Source organism: Megalops cyprinoides, chromosome 11 (assembly GCF_013368585.1).
Source record: "Megalops cyprinoides isolate fMegCyp1 chromosome 11, fMegCyp1.pri, whole genome shotgun sequence".
In the NCBI taxonomy this organism is placed as follows: Eukaryota; Metazoa; Chordata; class Actinopteri; order Elopiformes; family Megalopidae; genus Megalops; species Megalops cyprinoides.
Genome location: NC_050593.1, coordinates 19,680,179 through 19,705,626, shown reverse-complemented (window position 1 = coordinate 19,705,626; position 25,448 = coordinate 19,680,179). Strand labels below are relative to the sequence as shown.

The window sequence follows — 25,448 nt, the reverse complement described above, 5'->3', positions numbered from 1 at the left end:
AGGTACTCACCACTCTTGACCGGGAGCACCCCACAAGCCTTGCCGTTTCAGAGATGCTCTGACCCAGTCATCTGGCCATAACAATTTGGCCCTTGTCAAAGTCGCTCAGGTCTTTACTCCTGCCATTTATCCTGCATCCAACACGTTGACTACAAGAACTGATTGCCCGCTTACCATCTAATCTACCCAGACCTTGATATGTGCCCTTGTTTGGAGATGATCAACATTATTATGGTCATAATGTTTTGGCTCATCTGTGTACATATATATTCTCCACTCTTAATATACAATACATGTATATATTATAAACAGTATGCAATATGTAAGATATGTATTATTAATATTTATGGACAACTATTTGACTATAGTTACTCATAGTTGTCCTGACAGGACATACAGCAATGGATATTAAATGTCTGAGCCAGTACAGACAGTGAAGCAGAAATCAAAGGAAGCCTGCGTCATTCTGCACATGATTAAAGCCAATGTGATTAATCTTTTATTGTGTATCACATCTGATGCTTGAGCACATGCAATGTGTTTCAGTGGAAGCCTGGAGGTTTTTCTCTAAAAGCGCTGCACAAGAAAACCTGAGGCTGCTCATTGCCCCAGGCATCAGTACTGTAACGGACAGAGGTCCTTTGTACTTGTTCTTTTTAAAAATGTAACATATACATATTACAATAACAAATACAAAATTTATGGAATATATTGCTGTGTTTTGCCATATATGAATAAATTAGAATGAATATTTTATTTGCTACAGCTTAAACGTTTCATGTGCAGCAGTGTGATGTAAAGACAAGGCTCCATCTATAGAGTATGTTGGTTTTTAAAGCAGAACTTTATGTCAGTGATGAAAATCTGGGTACCTTCTGTACCTTCTTGTATTGCCTCATTGTTTCATATCATTTGATCTGAGGTTCGGATACTCAGATGAATAAAGGCTACAGTGAATGTTTTATATTTATTTGAGACCTTATATGAGACTTTTTACTTTTAAAGGTACAGGGACTGATTCAATCTAACCACAGAGCTGTTCTGTCTTTGAAGAATCTGGACACATGCTTGTCACTTAAAAATAATGTGACTAAAAATGAAGGAAAATGTTTGACCATAATTGTGAAACTTACATTTGTATTCACAAACATGTCTCAGTAAATGCAAATTATATTCTTTCATTTCTATTAAAACTTTTTTGTTAATTTTGACTGCAAAATTCATAATGTTGTGTGTAAGCAATCAAATAGCACTTACTTATGTTTGTTGTTTAGACAAACATTTTGCCTAAATTTGTCACATAGGTATCTGTCACATGCTGATAGAAGACATTCCTGATGGGGCACACACAGCTGCACACACATACACTCACACACACACACACACACACACACACACACACACACACACACGCACACAGAGTGTCCTCAGATTGGAAACACATCCTGAGAAATGAATTACAGGAGAGAAGTGACGTTTCGAGATATACCAACCTCAAGCCATAGAGAACCGTGCCATCTGGGTGGAGCCGAATCATTCTATTCTTCACTGTCACGCCATGCACAAAAGACTTCTTGTCATTCAGGAAATAGGTGTCCGGGACCCAAAGCTGATCAGCCACCCGGTTGTCGAGCGTCAGGTTCAGTGGGATTCCTGCATAGGCTAATCGCTTGTCTCGCCAGTATTGTTGAAAGTACATGGTCAATGTGTAGTCCTAGAAGAAAATTAACATACGGTTACTATACTGAACAGTAGAGTACTGAACAGTACTAAGCTAATTATTTTAACAGCAATATACAATACATGTGATACACCCAATTTTATAAAACATGAACCATGTTCAGAATCCCTTTTCTAATCATAATAAACACAGGTAGAATGATTATTGCCCTTCACCATTTCATTTGATCATTTTTTCCTTTCTGGCAAAAATGACCTGGACTGAAAATCTTTGCCGCACGATATAGCTATTTATTTCTACCTAAGGGAGCTATACATAAATAGCTAGTTAGTTGTTATAATGATGCATCACAACACCAACCTGCAATATTTACACTTGTATTCTGGGAGCTAGCTAATGTAGTGGTCGAGCAAGCCTTCTTTCCCAGATATGTGTCTCCAGCTTAGTTTACATTAAACACCACCTTGACTTTCTGATATTAAGCCGCATGAAGCCATACCTTAACACACCAGGATTCCTTAGAAAAATAACTGACAAGTGGGTAATTAGCTTGAAAAGAGAAGTTAACATGTAAGTGATATTTATTAGCTCATGAGTGACCCCTGTCTGTATTTAGAGAAACTACAGCCTGCACTAGCACCAGAAAGGTGAATCAACAGCAAACGCTGTGACAAAATTATAGCTGGTACTCTACACATTAACTACAAATATTCTAACAAGACATTGCCCTACCCTAAATCATATTTCAATACACTGCACTGTCACAGCAGCTTTGGATTCAGAGGCCTTCCACTCATTTTGCAGGAGAATGCAGAAAATTACTGGAGTGAGGGCCTGAGGTCACAGAGTGAAACCACAAAAACATTTTCTGTTGTCCATTATATAAATAGAAATGGCAAGTGACGGACTTACAACCCCCTGCCCTTAGCTTCCACTTTCCCGGGGGCTCTCTACAACAGTAACACTGCATCATTCCTGAGACAGCCCACAAGGCTGTCTGACAGAAATCTACCATGCATCGTGCTTGATTCCTGGCAGCTATGCTGATGTTTCAACTCAGACTGCTTGTACTCTAACAAACCTTTCAATTCAATTATTTTGTAGCTGACCTTTTTCAAACAAGATTCCTTATTTCAACCTCACAAAAAACGGTGATAATCTGAGATAAAATGAAAAATCATAACTGTGATATTTAAGCAACTTCTGAAATGTCAAACATTCAAATAAGAAGCATAGAATGAAAAATACTTATCCTTGGTGACAAGACTCCTCTGTGAAATCTTTTTTACATGGTGATTTTTGCAGATGTGATGTGTGTGAATATGCTAATGTGGGTTGGGTGGATGGCCACATAAACATTGTTATTTGGTCTGGTATACATCCAGAGAGGAACTATTATTCTGTCCTTTCAGATGTTGCAAGCAATTAGTTTGTTATCTATAATGTGGCAAAATGAAACCTTCTTGAGAAATGTGTCTGACCAGCCCTGGTGTGGGAGCTTTAGGTAGAAGTTAAATGATGGTGTGGGGAAATAGGTGCAGTTGGCAGTCATTTAGAGAGTCATGCAAGGATCCTTCATGTCCATTATCTTATCAAAGAGGAAAAAAGTTCAAAAGCTTAAACATTTAATTTTCAAATTATTTATTTTCAGCATTGACACTTTCTCATTTTCAGTAAAATCCAATATGGCCACTCTGTCCAACTCCATAATTCAGTTAAAAGCCGGGCATTAAACTATAAAACTGTGAGCCTCCACATGAGCAAAGAACCTACATGTATTAAAGGTAATGGCCCTATCAATGGTGATGTCACTCATTCAATTAGAGTGCTCCTGAATGACACACACTTTCCAATCTCAGGCAAACAACCCCAAAATAGGCATTTGAATACATCAATAGAAGTGTCATGATGCATGATAAAAGTTCAGGAGGAAATTCAGTTTTGACAGGACATTTAGTTAGGTTTCATGAAAGCCATTGAGAGCTGTGTTTTGTCCAGTCCCCCAAGCCAAAAATAAATACTTTGTGTGGGCTAAACATGAAGGGAAGCAGAGTGTCACAGCAGCTATGGTTTGGGCAAAACTGACACTTATGCTGTTTTAACAGATTTCGTTGCTGTTATGTTTTTTGTTCATTTTGCTTATTGCTATTAAGTTCCCAACCCACTCATTTCATGCATGGTGCTATCAGTTAATAGTGCTACTGTAACAGAACTTTATCACTCCAATTGTCATTTAGTTGCTGTAGTTTACCAACTTACTTACTTTTAACAGCTCCATTCATTACATACAACTCTCCTCTGTACATGTAAACCGATGCTGTGATTTCTCTTTTTTATGCAGAAATCAATACATAAACTAGCTATATTAACTTGACTTAACTACCCAGGTACTTGGGAACAGTCCAGTGCAGGCTTCTACTATGGCTTTACCTCTGTAAATTTACTTTACTTACATAAAACAGCTTAACAATGTACAACAAGCCCTCTTATTAGTACCTTGCTCATTATCACATTTATATAGCTAATGTATAAGCTATAATTACATAAGGGACTTGAGTTTAAGCAAGTGGATTGTTAATTCAGATCAATGCAGCGTCGGGATGAGTGTTCGAATCTGTCACGTAACCAAGAACCAGGCTTTGTGGATCTGTCAGTTGCTCATAAAACAGAACAAATTTTTGAATACTGATAAGGACAAATAACTAACTCTGGGTAGGGTCAAATAGCAGTTCACAGAGGTGGAATTTTGAAGAGAAATGGGTGCTGCATGTCGTCAAGGACCACAAAACTTCACAATTTTCATTCCATGTGGAATGCTTTCAAGGTCTGTGGTTGCAAAAGGAGATTGCGCAGGGACTCCATTTGTGACAGATTTAGCATCAGTCATTCCACTGATCAATAATAGTCCTGTCGGGTCATTTTATTAAAAATAACAACCAGCAGCCTTTTTGCATTCACCTATCCATATACTGAATTCATCTGCATACCACGTTTTACATTACTGTCGTTTAACTGTGACTGTTCTGAATGATGATGTCACTCAGGAGGTGATTTGGGGCATATTACTTGAGAGAATGTATTTACCTTGATCCGCTGACACTTTCAGAGGATTTCTGTATGAAATAGAAAGAACTATACTTTTCTGTTTCACTCAGATTACTGGCCATGAGAGGAGCTCACCATACACAACCTAGGCACATTCAGAAACTGACATTTTTCATTTCAGGTTTGAACGTAGGCTTGAATAAAAGTGAAGATTGGTTAAATAAATGGATGACTTTGTGTATAACAGCACAACAAATATGAATATTGTGTTTTGGCTCTGTTCCTGTGCAAAGGTAAATAAATGACAGCATCTTTTTCATGTTGCACTGAAAGATAACTAGGGAGTTAAATAAAGATTTCTAGAAAATATTTAAAATCTTTAAATATCCTAAAAATATTCATCATGGTGACACAAATATTTAAGTATGCCATATTTAAATACAAAAAGGTTTAATATAGCACAAGGCATTTTCTTGACCTTTATGAAGTTACACATCATGTTCTTTGCATTATATAACAGCTGCAGAGAGTATAATCCTGCATTAACAAGTGTGGGTCTATGTTACTTTTCTGAATATTTCAAAAATGGCACTGCATGAAAGAAAAAGAAATGCATAGAATATATCTCACAAAACAGTATTTCAGATCTGAATGTCATACTGGGATACATTCTAGTGGTGTTGTGCATAACTAAAATATCTAACTTTAATTTTAATCTTTTTGTATTATGAAGGTGATCCAGGGGTAATTGACAGCCTCTGCTTTATAAGCTTTAATTTGAGCCTTATCGCATAATGACAAAATTGCTCGCCCTGCCCCAGACCTTCCCTAATGGTGGATAACTCCCCACGAGTGGTTTTGAATTCCCTTTATAAATATCTGTAACCTGCCTGTATGGAATCATATTAAAGGCCTCCTTTGGAGAGTTTCCCATTTGCAGAAACAGTGTAGGCAGGAACTGGATGATTCACCGTGGGCGATTAAACAGCGATTGCACAACAGCTCTGGTGAGGCGGTGCAGGAGCTGAATCGGACGCCTACGTGCCACGCTCCGAGCGCGCACTCCCACCGACCGGTCACACTGCCTCCCCACACACCCCCTGCCCGAGTGCGCTCTCTCAACTTGCCTTTAAAAAGACGTCTCAGAAAACATCTTCAGATGATTCTGAAAATCCGAGACCCAGAGCCCTCTGTGTACACCCTGCTTTAAAGTTCACTTTTATTATGCAAGAAAGAGCATCAATCATTTAAAAGAGTAGAACTGTGTTCTTGAAATATTCATTACTCTTGTACATCTACAACCGCTTTGTATTTGGAATGAAAGGGCTATCCTGTGTTAGGCACCTCTGGGAGTAAGTGCGAGATGTTTGTATCAGAGTTAATAAGTTTATCAAGGGGAGAGTGTTCTCATTATGTGGGTGTTACAACTATGGTCTTCTTGGAATTTGACTCTCAAACTAACCACAAAATAAAAAGAAGCTATCCAGGCTGTTATACAATACAAGACATCTTCAGAGATGCAATTTATCCAATAAAAGCTAACTTGATTTTCAAAACATTGTCTTAAATTTAAAAAAAAAAAATGAAAAAAAAAACATCATTTACAATTTCTGCTGCAGAAATCGTTGCACAGGTCATTCATTTACAGTCCATGGTATCTGCATCCACGCAGCAGTCAGTATCTAAAGTGATTCAGACTATTTCTATTAAGATGCTCTTGTAATAATTAATATTCACAATGGAATATATTTTTGATACATTTTGATACTATCTTCCAATGTCATGTCTATGTGATTTATTATTTTTAAAAGATATTTCATTCCCCAAGACAACCTGTGTAGCATCACAATGCTATCAATCTACATTCGATGTAGGATTCGTGTATGTCATTGGTTGATAGTTTACTCAACCTTATTTTCACCTGAGAGTGACTTCAAATCTTTGCATCACACAGTACACCTGAAATAATTTTTCATAAAAAATTACTTATGCCAACCAAAGGGGTTCACTGAAATGGAAAAGTAGTATGCTTACTAGGTTAGTATTTTTGATAGTTCGTCTTTTCAAGGTGCACTATAAGCAAGCCTCTACTTTCTCATTGTTTAATTTCTTTGTTTTATTTCAACTGTTGCGCACAGAGAAGAAGAGATTCCTGAATGTGATGTGGGCATCCAAGCGGAGCAATCAGATGTTGTCGCCCATTCTGGAAGCTAACAGTCTCTTGTAGAGACATGGTTACTGTGCGCCAGTCAGACATCATTTAAGTCAAGTTACCACCGACATGTCTACTGGGAATCTGGGAATAGCAGCAAAATGCACCCTCCGTCTGGCAGGTGTTTCATTTGCCAGAAGCATTTCCTTTGCATTTTCACTCCATGTCAGCAACTGATAGGGATGCTTAGAGTATTCTGACATGTGCAAAGCACCCTGAACGTGCTCTGTTTCATTCATAAAGCCAACAGCCACTAGTTTTCCTATTTGGGTGAACTTCTAAATATTCAAGGCTGTGCGGTTCAGTTCTTGTCAGCTGGTAAATTCTCCAAATAAAATCTTAATGCTGTGGTGAGCCCTGAAGATGACACGACTCTGGAATGATTCATAACATATTCACAACATTTCTTCAATGTTGAAATAACAGCACGCATACTGGGCTGAAACTGTAGCTTGTGAATGCCAGGAGGGGTGAGCAGCAGAATGTTGGAACAGGCCTCAATGAACTCTATGCACAATGTGCATTTAAATTCTCTCATCGATATTGCGATGTTGCATTGGTGCTGGATATAAAATGCTATTCATGGTGAGAGTGCGGGAAGGCTGATCTTTTAGCCAGCTGCTTGCCATGAAGTTATTAACACCATAGATTGTATGCTACTGGATGTGAAGTAGTAAATTTTTGTAATCTTAGTGAGAGTTGTTTAGGTTGGAAGTGTACTGAAGGGTTACAGTGGTTTGGGCTGGAACTTTACCGAAGAAGGAGAGTTTGTTTTGGTTGGAACTTTATCGAAGAGCAAGAGTTATTTGGGTTGGCACTTTATTGAAAAGCAAGAGATGTTTGCGTTGGAATGGTACTAAAGATGGAGTTGTTTGTTAGTTCTTTTTAAACCACAAGTTAAGTTATATCAAACTGTGAAAAAAAGAGTTCACCACAAAACTACCTTTTACCAGTCTTGTAACACACACAAATATATCTCATGTTCCCATGTCTGATTGTAACACATCTTAAGAATTTCCTATTGAATTCAGATAGCTGAGCCTATTAATCACACATATACATAAAAATACACATGTAATGGTTGGATGTGCCCTACATTTAATGATCTGAATAAACTGTTTCATCAGGCCCGTGAAGCTAAGTCAAACTTAGGCACAAACCTCATAATTGTGTGGACATTTTAAGACCTATGACAGCAGACTATAAGGTTGTTTTTGAGGAGAATTTGATGTATAATTATCTAAATTCAGCATGAGAGATTCAATGTATTTTCATTTCTGAATTCATGACACTGTTTTGTACTTTCAACCAAAAACAATCCATATTACCATGTTACAGAAAACATATATAAATAGGTATATATAGGTATATAGAAATAATGATATTCACAGACAGAGAGACTGGCAGATAGATAGATAAGGTAGGAAAAAAGTTGGTTAGATACTTGGTTATAAGAAAGTGTAGGAGGTGCTTCCAAGTGCCCTAGTAACCAGTTATATGTGCATCATTCTCACCACTTGACTTGTGACATGTTTCACCATCCATCAGACAAAGTATGAACTGACACAAAGATGTTGTTCAAATAAACAGAAATGAGAAAACATGACAAGTTATTTTTGTTACCCATTGTGGCTAATTTCAAAGAGCACTGCATTCTTATTGTTGGTTAAGTAAAGCAGTAAATAACAGCTCCAAAAGCAGTAAATGACAGCTGCAAAATACAGTCTTTCAAGGTTAAGGACAACAACTATTATATAAGGACAAAATGCATTATGGGTATATTAAGTCTGAACATGAAAGTGTTACACATTTTAATGAGTTTACAGCCGAGTGACTGTCTACCTGTAAAATGAAATTATTGCAGGACAGTAAGACGTGTTCATGGTAAGATGTGGCAATATGATATCATTTTTACAAATTTCAAAGTGGAAGACAAGCACACCTCCATGAATAACAAAATGCCACAAAGCAAGACATGAACTCACAAACAGAGGGCAGCCTGCTCTTAAATTTATCACTGAAAGCTCTGCACTTGTCTTATTTTACATATCCACATTGCAAATGAAAAAAATACAACATTTTTCTATTAAAGCATTAGCATTGATACAGAGCAAGATCTTGCCCAAGAGCATTGAAAGTCCAGAATCATATACCTAATATCGATGTTCAGGAAAGGGGCAGTTTAGAATATTGTCTCAGTTATAAATATATAACGGTGACACGGGATACCTGATGTAACATTTCAAAGTGAATTCACATATTCCTTTTGGACTGTTATGTATCTATTTCATATCTTTAAGCCATGTCCTTAAACCTAACGTCAACAAGTGGTTTTTTGGGGCACTAGGGATAAACATCCCCCTAGGGTCTCCAAAGAGGACGTAAACATGTCAGAATGTTAGCTTTCATGTCCTGTGGCAAGCCTTCAAGTTGCTATAACTATTATTGACTGGATATCTAATTATGGCACAGAAGAGAAGGGTCCCACATGCGAGCTCTAGTTCAAGCTTATAAGATTCAGCAATGTTTCTTTTCCATGAATCTCCTGGTGAGGTCAAGATTTTCTCAGCAAAATGCACCTGTTCCCACAAGAAAATACAAATTTGTCTGCCCAAGAAGCACAGAAGCAAGTGTGTTTTTTTCCCATTGACAAAGCTACAGTATGTAAATATTAAACCCTTTACTGTATGCACAGGCGAGATGGCCACATGAACAACCCCAGATTGGAAAATTACAGGGAGCTAACATAGCTATCAAGCTATAAATAAATGAATAAGCAAACACAGCAATAAATATATAAATAAATTCCATCTTGATAGCACATTTTCTGCATAACACCCACTCAGTGGAGGTGATTTTCTGTTTCATAACGGTTAGACACCTTGTCATCCACAGATCTTTCTGATAGATGGAGAGTCTTGTCCTACAACCTAACCCCCCCCCTTCACATTCACATTTTTGTCCCATAAATCTAAACTAATCTGGTAAGCATGATTGGTTTATTTGATCATATTGATACCGATTCAGTATATTCTTGAGCTAAATATTTTAGTGGTGGTATTTCAGTGTACTGCTTTAGTGTGGCCATCACAAAACCTGTATGACTAATAGTTTACATTTCTGGGAGAAATAAAAAAGTCCAGATGAATAACAATAGTGTGCATGCTATTCAAATGCAAATTAACAAATGGTATGTCACACAAAGTGCAGATTTAACTGCAGTTATAAAATGCACCACCACATAAGAATTTAATACTAGACTGCTTTCATTTTCCTGTTGGGTGTCTGATATTTATGCTGTTTGCAACTGAATGAGATTGGCTCGAAGACAGAGAGCGGTGTTCCAGTGGATTTAAAAGTCTTTTCAAAACCTCTTGATTCATAGTGACACACACCACTTGCTTCAATGTGTAGAGGGAAGAAACTGCAGCTGTAAGATCAATCAATCTGAGCATAATCAGGGCCTGAATAGCTGATTGCATAAGAGCTGTCTTGTTGTCTGTTTACATAAATGATTTGTCAGCCCCATCGTCACCTGTTCTAAAATAATGATTAATTAAATCCATTTCCTGCTGGTTGAATAGGAAACACTATTACAACTTCAGGTGATGTTGCTCTTTGGCAATCCACTGACGGGTGAGACAGCGTGCTTTCAGTGTTTTGACACAACCCTCTTTGAGCTCCATCATATTTCCCCAAACGTCCCCCATCACCAGTGGAATATTACAAACATGTCGTAATGCTGACTGAAAATGATGACGGTTGCCAAGGAAACTGGTCGCCACAGCGCAAATCCTGCCATTAATTCACATGCTTGTGAGCAGCTTTTCCTCTGGTTTGTGACAGCAACAGCACTCATGCAGCTCCCTAGGAGCAAATGTGAGTTTTACTTTTGTGTACAGACAGCAGGAGATGCAATTCATTGCCTTAGAGGCAGCTACAAGTCTGAAATAACTGTCTCTATAAAACAAGGCCTCTGGCTTCCTAACAGTTTTTGTGTCTCTCCAAGCTAAGGGCATTCAGCATAAATTATATTGCAAAAATGTTTTATTGGAAGCTATGAAATATTTAATTTAATATTTATTTCACTTCCACAGTGAAGTAGATTTGGGATATCACACAAGGCAGAATGTAATCCAACAGCTTGTTACCTTGCGGACTGTACAGAAGCAAACATTCTAAAGCAGCTGTACCAACACAGTTTTAAATAAATCATTCTGCCATTCTAAAAATCTTATTTGTTGACATGTCTGGGAACCTCTAGAGATAAGAATAATTGTTCTCACTTGGTGGGATACAGAAGGCTGACTGTGCTTTTCTTGTTCGGTAATTCTTGTGGACACAATTCTTGTGCTGTATTAATTGTTTCCCTGTTTTTCAGTGTAAGTGATTTTTTTTTTCAATTGTGTTTTGATTTTGGAAAAAGAATCAGAAATTCTAAACATGGTTGTGAGGCACTGCATTAAAATGGTCCTTACACATTGTATCTCATTCTTGCTGATAATAACAGCCACATTACCTAAAAATAATACAAATATACTACTGTCACGGGTTACAAAAATGTGGTCATTACAGCTGCTATACTTTGAGGACACTGGTCCCTTTTTAGTTTATACAGCTGAAAGTAGCATTTTTTTCCACATGAAACTATTCTGACCCAATGAAATGTTTGTGAGATATGTAATGACAGCATTATTTAACACCTGATGAAGTTAAGATAACATATATTAATGTTGCATGCACAAATGTACTTGGTAAGGTATAAAGTTCTACTTGATGTGTGCCTCAAATCTGTCAGCCACATGAATGGAATGGTGTGCCATTTTCTATGCTCATTTATGCTCCATTGTGTTTCACATGATACTGCAACTCATTTCACATGCACCGATTCCAGAATTGCCTGTGTTAACTATGCTCGGTGGTATGGGACATCTTCAGTAAAAATGACAAAATGCCCAAACATTTAGCAGGTTGCAACCAAATCTATAACAGTTCACACAAAACATCAATTTGCTCATTAACATTCATACAGACATCAAGCCATCTACTCAACTCAGTCTAAGAGCAATGTAGTTTGTCCTGTACTCCTAACATCTTGTGACAGTGCGTCTTTTTTGTTTCCTTCACACAGACATTTGCCAGTTGTAAAAATTAATGAAAATGGCAAAGAAACAACAAAAAGCTCCACTTTCCTCTATATTTATTGATATTCCAGATTAATGAGTAATATAAACATTTAAAAAGTTGGATATTGGATTTTCTTCTACTGAAAAAATGTTATACATTAATCTTAAAATTGCTACACAGAGCTAAGTTGTTCTCATATGATAGATTCTATCCCAGAAAGCATGAGGGTCACATTTATTCACCAACCTATAGATACTATTGGTAAATCCTCTTCTGGCTTCAGTTACACTGATATGAAGCTTCTGTTAGTGTTTTGAGGTTCTATGGAATTCTGACAGAATTACTCCAGGTTCTTCAGGTATATTGTTTTTTGTGAACTATTTTTTTGAGTTCAAACCATATGTTAGATCGGAATGAGGTCTGAAGATTGAGATGGCACGTTGGAAATATTGATTTTATGTGCAGTTAACCACTTAACCACATGTACTACTATGTTTTGGATTTCATGACTCCCTTTATCTTAACGAGGGTTCCAAGACCTGGAGATGCAAAACCTGTAGGTGCAACCCCAAAACATCATAGCCACTCTTCCATATGTCACAGTTAATATTTTTCTTAATATCAGCTTTACTTTTTTAAGCCAACAATAACACTAATGAGCAGGTCCAAAAAGCTCAGTTTTTGTTTCAACTGATGATAATATCAGACATCCAGTTGTTAGATGTGCATCAAATTAAAAATGCCTCTTTTGTTGTCTGACTTCAGAGCAGGCTTCTTCTTTTCAACCTTGCCATGAATGCAGCAGGCATCCAAACTACTATGAACGGCCCTTTTTGATACTTTGTATCCTGATTATGCCTTTGAATTAACGTTTGACTCCCAAACCACTTGTATCATACCTCATGAATGTGAGACAAATTTCTGTCTTCTTCCTAGCAGTTGTGGTATAAATAACTTGACCATTGTGTTTTCTGGAACAAAATACATAATTTGTGAACGATCTGAATTTGCTCTGTGCATTCATATTAAAATTAAAGGTTTTATTGATTAATTCATTTATTCATTAATTTTCAAGCAGGAAAAATTATCCATTATGTAATTTTTTCCCCTTTTGCCACATATGTGTTGTGCCTGTTTAATCAAATGTATGAATAAATGTGGAGGGCATAGTAACTCCAATGAAATGTGTTATTCAACACTGCATTGGCATCTTTTCACCACAACAGCTAAGCAAACCTGTGGTAGAATATAAATAAAACAATTGAGATAAATTTCATAGCGGCACCTTTCATTTGCCAGTGGGGGCGATTTCTCAAATACCATATCATTCCTTTATAAGAAGTATGAAAAAACAGTATCTCTGAACAGAGGATTCTGCCACAGATCCTTGTAAATCCAGATGTAATTATTTCTGAGGGAGATCAGAGCAGCAGGCGCAGCATGCTGAGCAGCTCCTTGGGGGGGGGGGGTTCAGGGACTAAAGGCAGAGCTCTGAAGAGATTGGCTCAGCAGGGTTTAATCATGGTCCTGACCACTGGGACTGCACCGTGTAAGCCAACACATCTTCCAATAGGGCTAACGCACATACATTAGTTAAACACCAAAATTAGGAATTCTGACAGATGAAAAAAAAAGTGCATCAAAAGCTTAGATACTTACTGAAGGCATCAGATTGAATTGTACAGCAATGACATTTAAGCTTAATGTTGAACAATAAAATTCATTTTACTTATTTTTTGAAGTTCTTTAGTACTAAAATACTATAAATATGGCATCCACTGAAATGATTAAAACATGATATAGAATAAAGGAAGATAGATAAGATATAGGAAAAATAAACCCTTTGCTTAACTGTGCTGTTCAAAGTTCATGAGGAGGTCAACGAAACGTTCACTTTTAATGCATGTGTTCTTTCCTCACCCAGTTTCTCAAAGTAACATGGAGAAGACACATCTTACATTTCCTTGCATGAAAATCTGATTTTGCTCAAACTGCCTGTTTTGTGTGTCTTTTGAGTCATCCTTTAAGCTTACCTCACAGGATATGAAGAGTTGCTGTGAAGAGTTTCTTACATTTCTGGGGCAATGACTTGTTCGGTGTGAACACAAAGGTGCTACAAGATCATCAGGGGCAAGCTAACCGGATTCCTGTCACCTCCTCCGGGGCTTTCAGCTGCTGCACACAGCAAGCACAAGCAGCCCAGACAAGGCTCTCACGGGGGTTTAGACCTTATCTCACTTCAGGATTAATACAAGTGTGTGTCATCAGTATTTTCCACATACAAGTCAAGCTCTAGTGTGAACAGATGTATCTTTGGTGATCACCCTGTTTAATCTATTTGTCAGTGACCTTGCACTGTATCATGCAGTCAAAGGTATGCCTCTCAGTGGCACTAGTTGGCTTGGTTAGCAGAATGGATGTAAGATCTGTCAGGATGGACACTCTAAGCAGAGAGAAAGGAGGACAAACAGCAGAAGTGGGTAAACAGAGAGTCCCAAAGGCCTCTGAAAAACTGTAAAACTGAGCAAGAAATAAACACATGTCTCTAGGGCTGTGTGAGTAAGCTCTCTTCACATTATGTGTCTCTAGGGGGGAGGCGGCATCATTGGCAAAATACCATGTTTTTATATTCGATCATTTCATTTTGTTATTCCCCTCTGTTCATAAGGACATTTATAAGACATAAAGGGGCTCTTGCAGTAACATAAATATTGTTTATTTTACATATCTTTTTTCCATGTTACACTCAGATGACCAATTTTCATGAAAATCTGCAATAAATAACAGCAGTCATGCCAGTCATTATTTTTGGCATATAATCAATTTTTCTACACTGTCCATCTACTTTAGACCAGATTTGGCCAGGTGTTAGAATCAGGGCTCCCTCTCTTTTCAGATTTACATTTTGAGTGACTTTTACATTACTTGCTTAGGATAAATGTTATATCATTAATGATTATTTTTGACAAATATGTTCACAAAACTTGGCAATTCCAAGGAAGTGGAAATAATTTCTAAATGTTTCCTGTGGGGGGCATAGTATATATATATCTGCAGGGCCATTGGCAGTGATTGCTGGTGACCTCAATGATAGTAATGGGTAGTGGGCATACAGTACAAGCCTATGACCTAGCCAATTCTGTACAATATCAGCACACTGACATTGCTAGACTTGATAATACATGACAGCATGCTGGCAAGTTAACAATATCTAGACTCATTTCACTATCCATAAAAGAAAAAAGCAAGAATTAAATAAATTTTTTTGATAGGCATTTTTTAGGACAATGGGATAGTCTCCCAGTTTCCAGGACTTTTCCTCGTCTTTTCAACATGAAAATATTTTCAAGGATTTTCGAGCACTGTAGAAACCCAGCACATTTTAAATGCACTAACTTTCCTATATCACTAAAAACACATGCAAATCAGAAATAGTAGCATTTTGATCAGTATTGCAAATGCCAAAGCTGCTGGAACTCCTCTCAGTATAAGCTTTCAGACAACACTAAACATTATTTACATTTACATTTAAACCTTTACGCAAACACCCAAAAGCATTTCTAAAAAAATGATACATTGGACTACTCATGGCAACTTCAGATTGACCAGAATAGACTATTGTTTTGTGTTTTTTTTCTCATGCGTTACAAAATGAATATGAATGCTGCTGGCACAGGGTACCTGCCCAGAGAAATATCAAACATCTTGTTAATTCACAAATCAAGTCTCTCTGTCACCTCTCCACTGCAAAAGCTGTGACAGGACATCATCTAAACAGGAGAGTATAACAATGTAGTAGACATGAGACAAAATATTTTTTGTTCAAATTTCGCCAAATCAGAAAATGACTAAATGATTTGTGGCCCTGAGAACATGCCACAAAATCAAATTACTGCAACTTCAATTACAACTGGCTAGAATGTAGCCTAATCCACAATTCTTTACCCGAAAAATATCATGTCAGTGGAATTTTAACTTGTTTTACTCATTCTGTACATTAGTATTCAGCAGTGCTTTGTCAAAAAGTATAGTAGCACGAAATACATAATGTTAGGAAAGTTACAATGCATATCATAAAATGCTAGGTACTACTTTCATTGGCTGTTTCATGTAACCAATACAGTACAATTTGTTAATTTGTTTTGTATCTTCTCCTACTTTATGTAGCTAAGCAGAGTTCAGCCAAATATTGATCCATTTTACAAAAGCAATATGGCACGCAAATCTGTAGTAGGCCTATATCATGAATACTGGCATGGCTAGGGGTGTCATACCTGAAGAAAGGAAAGATAACTTGTGCAAGCACATTGTACTGTTGTTTTCTCATCAGCCTTATTTCATGGGAAATAATGTTTCACAGTAATTTCTTCCCATAAACTGCTTTTCAAAATATTTCCAAGCAACAATGGTATACGGCACCCGATTATTGTTGTTAGTTTTCTTGTCATACTCCCTATCATTGTTTTTTGCGATGGTGTGGGTTGTACCTCCATTTTATACCTGTTGATCTTGCTATTTGGCAATCTGTATGACAGTCAAATGTTGGGCTGACTGACATAAAATTAGGCATACACTGATGCTCATTTAACCTCCTGTTTTGCTCGAGCATTTAACCATTCATGCATAAGAAGTGCTCCAGCATTAAGTACAATGTTTTTTCTTCTGCCTACAAAATAAATCAGTCTGTAACTGTCCTTGTTTAGTGATACATGCTGCTATGGTCATTTGTTGCATTTTTAATGCCTCACAATATAGTTGCTGCATTTATTCCAGTTTTGCAAACCCTTCAAAGCTTGTGAAGAGACCAAATGGCTGACCAAATATATAACATAAAATATATACATTTAAAAAATAAGATTATAACATTATATAAATAAAAAATATAATGTAATATAAATGCAGCATAGATGCATTTTGTAAAGTGCCACTGCTTGACATACTGTAATATGGGATTGACATATTATAAAACTAAACTGGGACCTGCCTTTATAAATAATTGAAAAGTTTTAAAGCCTTTTGTGCTGTCACATTCTATGAGTGTGGTTCATTGGTTCTGAATGTATTTAGAATCTTCCATTTAAATTACTAAAACCAACAGAAAGATGGTTTGTGTAATATACTGCTCTATAGAATCAAAAAAGCCACATGTGTGCTTATAAATGGATTGGGCTCTGTCTTCATACAATATATGTAAAACCAACATCACTTAGTTGTCTTCAAACGCTAAGTGATATGCAACTATATGGACAGAAGTATTTGGACGCCTGACCATTACATTGTAATGACATTGTATTCAAATACATATACTTTAATATGGAGGTGGTCCCCCTTTTGCAGCTATTACAGCTTCCACTCTTCTTGGAAGGCTTTCCACAAGATTTTGGAGTATTTCTGTGGGAATTTGTGCCCATTCATTCTGTAGAGCATTTATGAGGTCAGGCACTGATGTTGGACGAGAAGGCCTGGCTCGCAATCTCCGTTCTAGTTCATCCCAAAGGTGCTCGATGGGGTTGAGGTCAGGGCTCTGTGCGGGCCAGTCAAGTTCTTCCACACCGAACTCATCAAACCATGTCTTTATAGTCCTTGCTTTGTGCACTGGGGCACAGTCATGTTGGAATAGAAAAGGGCCTTCCCCAAACTGTTGCCACAAAGTTGGAAGCATAACATTGTCCAAAATGTCTTGGTATGCTGAAGCATTAAGATTGCCCTTCACTGGAGATAAGGGGCCTAGCCCAAACCCTGAAAAACAGGTGTGGCCAAATACTTTTGTCCATATAGTATATAAAGCTCAGGGATATAGTCATTGTTATGAATACACATGAATACCTGTGCAAGGTATATAATTACAGTTAGGCATTCCCTACTTCTGTAAAACCATCAGGAGTGTCTCCCTGTCTCTTCAAGTAAGATATATTCTTAGACATTCAGCATAAACGTTCTGAATGTTAAAACATTTCGTAATGTGGCAAAAACATAAAAGTCTATCAGTCTAAAGTCTATCAATACTTTTGTCATGGCAACTCACTGGAATGTGTTCAACAGTCTGACATGATGTGTTGTTTTTAAGATTATAACTTTACCTGAACTACTCAGTAGAGTAAATAATACATTATACATGGTGCCTTGCAACAAAATTCAAGCTTGTCATTTATATACTGTAATTGTAAGCTGCAATGGCTCTGAGCAGCAATATCATCTACTTATTTCTGTTCTCTAACCTTGCAAAATGACCTATTTTAACCTGCAGAAAAAGCAAAAAACAGGTACCCTTACCCAAATTCCTGCACAATACGTACTCTAGAACAAATCAGCATCAAGGCATTGCTGTCGATTAAATATTTTTAACTCCTTTGGTATATTCTTTTCTTTGAGATTTTTTTAACAAATGAATGTTAGGTTTAGTAGCTCTACACTATATCCAAGACATCTTATTATAACTCTTATTATAACTGCATGGCACCATTAAGTTTAGCATTTAACTTAATCATTACTTCCTCATACATTATATCGGTAGGATCACAGAACTATCATTGATTTGTTACTGCCATCAACAATCCATTTCCGTTTCCATACAGCATCATAGCTATAATGACACACAGTTGTGAAGATACAGTCTAATCAACTCTTGTCATTCCTTTGAGATTAGTCTGTGTCTCAGAGGGGTCATTACATACAGTAATCTGTATGGGTGGAACAGGTGGTTCTTAGTGAGTACTGAGTAGTGCAGAAGATTGATTTCACTACAAGAATAAGCCCGCCCCTCAACACAAATACAGATCCTTAATAGCACTGATCTGTCACATTAAAATTACAGATTATTCTAACTGGATTATGCTGTCATTCTTGAGTAAACTGAATAAACTCTTGTCCATTCAGTGATTTGAGTGACTTATAAAAGGTGATGCATTCATTTTAATCAGTGTCAATTTCAACACTTCAGCAACATCACATAATAAAATGAGTATATTATCTGGACAACACTGTTTTTCTCACATTTTAATTATGTTTTTTTTTTTTAAATGATGAGTTACTTGGCTATATTGATATGAACTACAATCTCAATTTTCCGTCAGAAAAAAATATTTAGAACTTACTGAAAGTTTTATGGGGCACTGTGCCCATATTCTTTTCTGTATTATACGATGATTGACTTTAATTAAAACATGATAGTATTTTCATTGGATTGTCATACTCTTCTAAGTCATTGTTCGCGAAGCCCGAATATATATGTAATACTTGATAAATCGATATACCGCAAACTTTCACCCAAAAACACTGTATAGGGAACTACAGGCCACCATGCCTAGAATTAGTAACAGAATACAATTTGCAGCGAAAGCAGTCGCCGTCTGATCTATGCATTGATGACATCTGCTTAAGCGTAGGCCTCATGATTGCATTTTAAATCTTGAAGTGACCGCAACGAAAAAGGCAACTATATGCGCAATGAAGAAAAAAAACTTTTTCACACAAACGCGCCAGACTGCTTTCGATTTTGCATGACCGTTTTCGCGATGCTCACACCTCCCACCTACACACGCATAATAATGAAGTCTTAAGTTCTTCGGTTGGTTTGAACGGTTCCGTATGCAACACCAATAATAAGAACAACAAAAAATGTCATATGACATTGCGGTTACATTTAAGTCATCATCTGCGCACACACCAATGCACTTCTGTGATGTCACGCACAGTCATCCCAATACACAGTTGCAGCTGTATCATTGGCTAGTGTGGAATTTGAATCAACTGTGCAAAATGCAATTCCAAAGAACCTCACACATCAAGCACCTTGCACATCATATGTGTTTCAACAGATGCTGAAACCAAACCGATAACGCCCGTTGCGGTAGCCTATAACAAAAAATAAATAACTTAATGATTGGAGCGTGGAGTCACATGATAAATCAGTCACATTATTAAAAAAAAAAAAAAAAAAAACTTCTGTCACAATAAATGATAGCATGGATAGGAGTGAGCAATAATTGTACTAGCTAGTTCAGAGAATGAGCGACTGCTGTACATTGGCGACCTGCATCCATACAGTTGTGCCCACACATAGGACATGAAGGTCTTTTAAACTGACGCGCGTGTTTGTCATCTGTATAAACGAAGACATGTTCCCATTTGATTCATGTTGCACAACATGTTAGTTTTCAAACTGACAATCACAAAAATGTGCCGGTCACTCAAACCTGAATGCCGAAGCGTTCAGCACTTTAACTTTCCAGCAAAATATCACAACATGGGGGTAAGGGGGGAAAGGATATGCGAATTATTTTCCTCACATGTGGTATTCATGTTCCTATCTATGTTTCTGTGACATAACTATAACTGCAACACTAATTACAACACAATCGTTAACAGAGTAACACATTAATATTGCCTGCACAATGCGTAAAAAAAAAACTATGTACTTACCATATTGACTTCGGACACCATGTCTATACTCGCCACATCTATGCTCATGCCAACTGCAACCGGGGCCCCTTGAATACAGGTGAACATTAATGAGACATACGTACCAACAGCGGCTATGTTAACTTATATGTTAACTCTTTTTTCTGCGACATCTTAACAATCCTTTGGCACCTTTGTACTGACAGGAGAGAGTAAAAGTTCCATTTAAAATGAGAAATGACGTACCACCAAAGTCTGGTCGAAGGCGAATGTCATATCCCTTTAAAAGCTTGTCCACGGTCTCTTTGACAAAAGACATATTGCCTGGCTCATTGGCGCTGAAAGGAAACAATGAGAGGGGTTATTCCCACTTTCTGAACCAGACAACCACCCGCATCCTATGTTTCATTACCAACACCAGCACTTACCTCTGAGCGCAGCACACAATCGCGACAATTACCGGTGCCGAGAGAACCCCAAACAGCCTTCCTCGGTGGAATCCTAACATTCCTTATAGTTTTAAAAAAGGACTCGAGTGATAAAAAACGTTCGGCACAGACCCTTAGCCCCGTGGCCGATCAAATGGCTAGAAATGGATGTACTCCATTAGCAGCTGTTTGCTGAAGATGCCACTGTTTGCTTCTGTGACTGCTTGGATCTGTATATTAGGTGTAGCTGCAATCCAGGTTTGTTCGTGGTCTTGCTCTGATGCTAAGGGTCTTATTAGGAAAAACACTCGGAATAGACGATGCATTTTGCCCGAGACATTGCCGGCGGGGGCTGGCAGCAGGCGCTTTCGTGGTTTGGTCCGGTAGACCTTCACTCCATCTCCCCTTCGATTTTGACTTGAACTGCCCTGTTATCCAAGATGTATTCCCTGCTTGTACATTACAAATCCTGTGGTTCAGAAAAGCGCGCACGTCGATTCCAGCAATATGGACACGCAATAAAACGCATCACCTAATTAATTCCTACAGGATGTCAACTGACAAGTGCTTTTTCCATTTTCAAATGGCTTCATAGTACGCATTGGAACAGTGCAATTGATACCACGTTGCCTTTGGTATATGAAAATCGACGTGCCAGGTATAAACGACTCACAAGCAAACGTCCACGTGATACAGTACTCTGCGAGCTCGTGTCTGTGTGTGTCAGTGCTGATTGGTAGAGCAAAATCTTTCTTAAAATTTCGTGAGAATGTTTATCTTGGTTTAAAAGTTGATATGAAGTAAGACAATTGAGAAGACTCAGGTGAGTGTAAGTTTTGCTTAACCCTGTGCATGGGTTAAATACAGGATTAAAAACAGTAGGCTACAAGAAGAAGCCCTCTTGAAATGTGAAATAATAAAATCGTTCGAATGCGTGCATTCCTACATGAGTATAGCCTATAGCTTAATTAGGGTTCATCGTATAGCCTAATTTTAAAAGAATGGCACTGCCACACAGTTTTAGCCAAGAGACGTTAAATCACGCTGTGTCCCAGCAAGAGAGTGGTAGGGTTACAAGAAATGCAAAATTAATTTAAATGGAATATGAAATGCAATTTAAATAAGTTCAGGTATCGCAATAAACGCCCTTTATAAACCGTTTTAAAGCGCAATTAAAATTCCTCCTGGCCTCAAGACACGGAATGAAACGTAGAATGCTCTGTGGCCAATTGCGTTTCAAAAGGTGGGCACAAGGTGTTTATCTGCAAGCAATTACATTATGTTTAAGTGTTATATTACCGGCATGGGTCCATTCTTCGTCCATTCAGGTGATATAAAATCTTATTCTGAAGGGTCCTTTGTGTTAAATTTAGTGCTGAAAATGCGAGACACATTCAGACATCGTCTTCCTTTAAGTGTCACAATATTTTAAAACAGTAGAGCATGCGTCTTTTCAGTGTCATCAAAGTAAAATGTGGATGCACCTACTGTTGTCAGGGATGCTAATAAATGCAATTTTTTAGATGTAATTTGTGAAACTGATCATGTTGCTGTGTGGAGTGATCTCATTTGCATAGCATATACCCTTATCCAGGGACACCTGGATTACTTATATTTGACACCTTATCTATTTATTCAGATAAATAGGTTGTAATTATCCATATATGCGTATGCTCAGATTCAAGTTATGTATTCCACCATGTTTGAGGAGACTGCTTAGGATCTGAACCTGCGAGATTCTGGTTACAAATGAACTTCCCTACCCAAATTGCCATAATGACACCTTACAGTATCTTCCCCCCTGTAAGACAGGCAGGCTGAGAGAGATGAGAGCCCATCTGTTTAAGGGTATTAGCTGGTCAGTTTGCTGCCTCTCTGCTGTGATGAATGATTGAACCCAGACCCAGGGCAGCTTAGCTTGTGGCACCCTGTGGGCCTTTGTGACACATACACATATCTGCAGTGGCTGGCCTGTTCCTTTATGACGCATAGTTATTAAGGTTTGTCTCTCATTACTGGCTGCCAAACTGGGCAGCACTAAAAGAAAGACAAATAATACATATTTTAATATGAAAAGTGTTTCGGACTAACCTACAATGCTACAATATTGATTTCCTGTGTCATGCTGTTTATAAATCTATTTTTGTCGTGACAACATGGGGTGCATTATGTTTTAAGTTTACTGTTAATGAGTATCCCAGCACTGATTAATGTTTGAAATGGCTTTAACCATCCATTGTTTGAATCCCCAGTGATTATATTACACCGCAGACCACCCTTGCTCCCCAACAATCTGAGATATTCATAAAACTGAGATATTCATAAAACTGTAACAGCAACAAAGAAATATGAGAGCTTTAAAGAGCTGAATGGCTTAAGTAACCTCAGTTATTACTTGTATTCACCTCAGCTTTATTGATTTATGAAACATGGATGGGGGAGATGATAGATATGTGGTGCAATACCTGAAATCCAAGCCTCACAAATTGAATGATGTGAGTTGTAATATGGTAGGATCCATGTGCTTCCATCTTACTGAAAGAGCACGTATGCTTGGAACACTTTGCAGTAGTTCAGCTTACAATTGTTATGTAGCATAGCATTTACATCTTACAAACGCTTTCCCTTATACTTTTTTGAGTGGGGGGTGGGTGTTGGGTGCAACAGTGGTCGTTCCTGTTGGACCCAACACCCACCGCCCACTCAAAAAAGTATAAGGGAAAGCATTTATAAGATGTAAATGCTATGCTATAGGAGAATGTCCCAGGATCTACACCACTGAGGTCAACAGCTCTCAGAAAAGTTATACCAGTTTCACAGGTCTTACTGGTGATGTTATGTCAATCCCCACTTATCCAAGTGAGCTGCAATGGAATCTGTTTATTTTTAATAATGACCACTGAGTAGATAGTAGTCAGATTGCACAAGTCAACTTGTCTTAGGCCTTGAATGGTGTTATGTTCACACTCACTGGTCTGGGAGTGTTGTTACTCTGGTCTGACACTGTTGCTCATTTAACTTGAAAGGATACACTTATGTTCTATTGTGCTGGATGTCGCTCTGGATAAGAGCATCTGCTAAATGCATGTAGGCCTAATACATGTATAAGTAATAAACTGGGATTGTTTCAATTATTTTAAGGGGATATGTGATTTATATGTTAATTTTAGCCATACCTAAAAGCATTTAAACTGAGTTTCTCTTTTCTTAAACACATACTCTACTGAAATCGCTTGGGGCTATAGGAAAGTTCAAGATGAAGTAAACTGCATCCTCCAGAATAGCATCCTGAATAGCTGGAATATAAATAAAGATATATACTAAACCTCACACTTACACAAGCATGCCTACCTACTCTCATTTTTATAAAAGATTGAGCACTGTTTGGGGGGGGAAAAATAATAATAAGAAAATACAACATAAAACATTCTCTATAAAAAGATCTAGCAAAGGCCAGTGTTTATATTCCAGCTATGTTTCCTGACTTAAAGCTATAGTTTCATACAGAGCTGGAGCAGACTGAGGTAACTAAATGGGTTCAGCATGTTTGACTTATGGTTCCATCACATTTGTATCCATTAAATAGCAAAAATATGCAAGAGCATAGAACAATGGTAGATGAAAAAAGTTCATACAGAAATTGACAGACCACATTTGAAGACATGTCAGTGAGTCACACAGTGGAACAATAACCACTGAAAGTACTGACCACAACAATCAAATACCAACCCCAGCTAGTATAGGTATGCAAATTAGTGCTGTGATAGCTGCATAGTTGTGGTATTCTATCCAAAAAGGCAAGAATTAAGTGCTACAGCAATCAGGTAAAGAAGACAGGATGAGGCTTAAAAAGTGTGTTTTAAGTGTAGCATGGCCTGCCATTCTACTGTTCTGGCCAGAGCAGAGAGAGGACATAACCAGGATGTGCAGCTCTATAAGAGACAGGCATTTTAGGCACTGAGGTCCTTGCTGGTGTCTCAGAGTTGGTGAGACAACCACCTGCTTCAGCTGGGTCCTGCTTCTTACGGGGTGGGACAGTCTCAAAATGCTTTCATAGCCCCATCTCACAGTCATTTTGCACACAGCCCACAGAATTTTCAGGCAAATGCTACTATTTAAATCTAGGTGTGCCATGGAAATTCCTTGCACTAGTGATGTTCACAAGACTGAAACTTCAGAATTACTAGCAACTTAATGCAATTGCACATTATGCAATTTATATTTTTGGTGTAAATAAAAAGATGTAATTTCATCGTGTAATCTTTAATAGTTGATTGTAGTGTGCAAAATTTTGCCTCTTGAATCTACCATCTACAACCTTACTCACAGCATCAGCTGCATGTTGCCACAAAAACAAACAAAAAAAAAACACAACATTCTAACAAAGTACTGTTTTTAACTGGATTAGGTCACTGCGAGAATCTAATCTCACTCTGCTAACTAATCTCATTTCTGTTAGTTCCTCTGATATGCCATTTACAAAATTCTTATGAAGGAAATACAGTAGAGCTGGTTACAAAGACTTGAATTGATGAATTTACTGTTAGCTAGCCAC

The 25,448-nt window shown here is 37.6% G+C and overlaps 1 protein-coding gene across 2 annotated transcripts in view; it reads right to left on the bottom strand.

Moving 5' to 3' along the window:
• LOC118785452 (gamma-aminobutyric acid receptor subunit beta-3-like) overlaps positions 1-21,528 on the bottom strand; it is a 32,306-nt gene extending 10,778 nt beyond the window's left edge. For both annotated transcript variants that reach the window (XM_036540093.1, XM_036540094.1), the window contains exons 1-4: positions 20,894-21,528; positions 20,712-20,803; positions 20,487-20,554; positions 1,494-1,714 (exon numbers count right to left, since the gene is read on the bottom strand). In XM_036540093.1, coding sequence (XP_036395986.1) covers positions 1,494-1,714; positions 20,487-20,554; positions 20,712-20,803; positions 20,894-20,973 — 461 coding nt within the window. In that variant the 5' untranslated portion in view covers positions 20,974-21,528. The remainder of the gene's footprint in view (positions 1-1,493; positions 1,715-20,486; positions 20,555-20,711; positions 20,804-20,893) is intronic.
• Between the last annotated feature and the right edge of the window lie 3,920 nt (positions 21,529-25,448).